Here is a 3,835-nt window from a genome sequence, read left to right on the forward strand (position 1 = left end):
CCAGTGGTCCACGCGTGGGGTGCAGCAGTGTGGGGGCTGCTCCTCTTCTTCATTAAAGTGTTGTCTTCCATACCCGTGCCTGTTCCTGGGTCACGAGCTCTGGCCGTTGCGTTTGCAGAATTTTGGGGTGACATTGCTAAAGACTTCTACTGGAAGAGTCAGCACGTGGGACCCTTTCTGAAGTACAACTTTGACATGACGAAGGGGAAGATCTTCATCGAGTGGATGAAAGGGGCAACCACCAACATCTGCTACAACCTCCTGGACAGAAATGTTAATGAGAAGAAACTTGGGGACAAAATTGCTTTTTACTGGTAAATTTCTGTTCTTGTTACGGTATAGAGTGTCTGTAAATTTCATGCCAAAGTGTACAAATGTTGTCTTGATGTCTGCTGAGGTGAATGAGAACTTGGTAAAACCTGAGAGGCTTTAACCTTTACATGGGTGTTTGCTTTCTGTGTGTTTGAGAAGAGCTGTGCACTGGAGCTTCTCTGCCCATTCTGGCGTGCACTGAAGTGGCCCAGCACAGTAACGAGTGAGGAGCTTTTGACTTCCAGCTCTGCCTTTGCAGTTGTGCCTGCCAAAAGCGGTCAGACAGCATTGATGCAGCTGCCACACTTCCCTTGTGAAGTAGGTAGATGCAGGTAGAGACGTGGAATGAGGAACAGCTAACATCCAACAGCAAAGAGCAAATTAAACCCTGATCTGTTTTCATGGTTTGTGGGTCTGGCAAGTTTCCACTCCTGTGGCAAAAAGTTTTTTTCTAAAACCTAAGCTTATATATTGATTCCTTGCACTTGAATGTGGATAGTGCCATGGCACTCTCAAAGTTTGGTTTCTCTATGCTACTTTTGTGAAGAAAAGTTAACTTCCAGCGCTATGTGAAGTATGTTTGTATTTTTTTTACCAGAGTAGTTACTAGTTTTAAAAGCCATATGAAACTTGAAATTTTCATATTGATGCAAAACAGGTTTCACCAGTGATGTCCGAGATCCAGAACTAATGCTCCCCTGCAGAACCAGCTCAGCTGGCCCCACAGCCGTGTCCCCGAAGTGATAACAGTGCCTTGCCCACCTGTGTATTGTGCAGTTTCCCTTGAACTAGCATGCATTTATGTTGCATGGGTATGGCTGTATGTGGTAGTACAGAAGTAAAATGAAACGTACAGCTCGTTAGTGTGCAATAACATGTTGGGTTATGGTGAGTCCCTTCAGCAGAGCAACTGGAGAAGTCTTACTGTCATTACAATAAAAATACCACATGCTTTAACAATGAACAGTTGTGCTGCTCAGAGTGATTTTGTGCTGCTGAAGGATCCCTCCCATGTGTGGCTGGCATAAAGGTAACTAGGAGCTAACTAGCTACAGAAACAAATGTGTTCATAGAAGGAGTAGGTCTGGCTATTGTTGTAAGACTGGGTTATACTAGAGTTTCTATCCGTGCAGCTGCTGCTTCTGTAAAAGATTTACACTTGCTGCTTAAGAAATAATCATATTGATGGTGAAATGGTGGAAAGTATTTATTTCCTTGCTAGTTAAATACATTCTCTAATGCACTCGGATGTAAAATGACTGCAGCTTCTGAATGAAAACTCCTTTGTAAACTCATTCAGGTAAAGGTGTGTCAGCAAACAAAGTCATTTGGCAGGCCAGGGCTGGCAGCTGTGCTGGGCTTTATGGAGGGAGTAGGTGCATCGTTCTTCTTGCACATAAATCTTTGGGTGACAGGTAGGCAGCAGCCTATGGCTTTAATTTGGCCTTGGTGAAGATTTTTCTTGTTAGATGTTCTGGCAGCCTTTGTGGGGGTATTTGTGATGCTGAGCAAAACTTGGAGCGGGTATTAAAATGGTGGGTGTCTGTCAGTCGTGGTGTTCACAGTGCTGAAAAATAAGGTCTCTCTTCCTCCTTAGCAGACAGTCTTCCCTGACTTATTTTGACATAAAGTCTGCTAGCATAGTTCTGTCACAGGGACGTCTGGAGTGGTCAGCTGGGAATGTCGGTGGGAATGATGGAAGAGGCACGCTGAATGCGATGTGCGCGGTACTGATGCGCAAACCTGCAGGGCTGAGGTTGCGACTCGTAAAATTACTCTTCTAGGAGTGTGCACATGCCTCTCTGGACACATGCTTTTCTTCAATAACAAAATGTAATTGCTCTTGTTGTCTTGTCCTTTTGTATTTTGTGTTTAGCACTCTATTGAATGAGCCCGCTTTTGTAAAACACTTGAGACTTTTCACACTGTATGAGAGGTGAAAAGAGAAATGAGAGCCTCTGAAAGCCAAAGAGGATTCCTGGGAGAGACTTTTTAAATACCTTGGTCACTTGCTTGCTTCTAAGAAAGTCTGTAGCCTGCTAGATGGGAAAAGGTACTGAGCGTATACCACGGTATTGGTGACTGCCCAGCTCAGAGAGATACGAGATCATGGTCTTTGCTTTCAGAGAGGAGAAATTAGGCAAAAAGTGAATAATGTTTCAAGGCACTGCCGAGTGTCTCAGATGTGTCCTGACAAAACTCTGAGCTGCCATGCGCTGCTGACTGGCTGTCTTGAGTTTTGCATGGGCTGGAAGGAGCAAGCGGTTCATCTGGATCTGTTACGGCCAGGGTGCTCTGGAGGTTCCCGCACTAGCAGCAGTCTAGGACTGCCCAAATTGGCTCCACTCAGAGGGTCTAATCCCAAGCCACATGGAATTGCTCTTTCAGCACAAAGGGCAGTACGTGGGATTGCCTCATGCTGCAGAACTTGTACATAGATGATACTACTGTCATGGTGGTGTCCCCTTGGTGCTCTTAGGACTATGTAGTTCAAAACAACCATCCTGAGTCAGTTAGGAAACTTGCATTTTCCCTGCTGCCTGTTTCAGTATGATATCTCTTGCTGCTTGTGAACGTTACAAATATTTCTCTTTCTGCTGCTTTTGATTCCTCTTCCTCTGTTTGGTATTGCTGATGTGGCCTAAAAAGGAACAGAAGCTCCAGGAAATGTTTCTGATAAAGTGCAGCTCTCAAAAGTGAAATCTCTTTCATAATTGCATGGAAAGGCTGAAGTCCGTAACACTGTCGTTATTGTGCAGGTAGATACCTACGGTGGCTTTTGTGGGCCTTGCAGGTGATATGCACTGGACAAACTAGCCGGGACACCAAGGGCACTTGCAGGAGACTCAAAGCAGTGCTGAGGACTTCGTCTGTGGTGGGTAGTGTTAATTAGAGCAGGAGCAGAGTATGCCTTCACTGTGCTGCAGGCATACCTGCGTCTCATGGACAAACCCTTAGTTCTGTGCTGGAGTGTCTGTTGTTAACCTCGTATAAACATCAGCCTGGGCAGCTTGTGGAGGTAAAAATAGAACTAGGTGGGAATTCAAAAAGGACACCACCTATTACAACCCTCTCTCTAATTAGACCCTGGGGTGTGAAGGTACCTGGAGGAAGCCTGTTCTCTGTGTAACCTGTGTGTAGCTGAAGCACTAATTCTTGCCTTTGTTTCTCAAACCCAGCCCCCCCAGCTGCCATACTGGTAATGCCTAGTGGAACCAGGGGTTTTGCACAGTATTTTTAGCCTCCCTGTAGCCTAGGTGCGTGGGCTTAGCGGGGCCGTGCTGGCTTCTGCCATCTTTGAGAGAGTGTATCAGTTTTCTGCGTTCCTGTGCTTGCATATGAAATAACACATCTAGAAGGGAGAAACAAAGATAGTAAAGGCTAATAGAGCTTACTGGAGCTTTGTTTAAACAAAAGAGTAACTGCCTGTGGTTCCTGTTCTGGGCCTAGAACAAACACGACATGTAAAGATAAAATGGCGAAGGTGGGGGATTTTTTCCTTGGTTCTTTGGGTTTTTTTGTG

The 3,835-nt window shown here is 45.3% G+C and overlaps 1 protein-coding gene across 1 annotated transcript in view; it reads left to right on the plus strand.

The window, feature by feature from the left end:
* The first annotated feature begins 126 nt into the window (after positions 1-126).
* The window catches only part of ACSS2 (acyl-CoA synthetase short-chain family member 2), a 31,357-nt gene continuing 27,648 nt past the window's right edge, over positions 127-3,835 (plus strand). The window contains exon 1 of the mRNA XM_010283429.1: positions 127-314. Within this exon, the coding sequence (XP_010281731.1) occupies positions 196-314 (119 nt within the window). The 5' untranslated portion in view covers positions 127-195. The remainder of the gene's footprint in view (positions 315-3,835) is intronic.

The sequence above is a fragment of the Phaethon lepturus genome, unplaced genomic scaffold (assembly GCF_000687285.1).
Source record: "Phaethon lepturus isolate BGI_N335 unplaced genomic scaffold, ASM68728v1 scaffold33883, whole genome shotgun sequence".
NCBI classification, from domain to species: Eukaryota; Metazoa; Chordata; class Aves; order Phaethontiformes; family Phaethontidae; genus Phaethon; species Phaethon lepturus.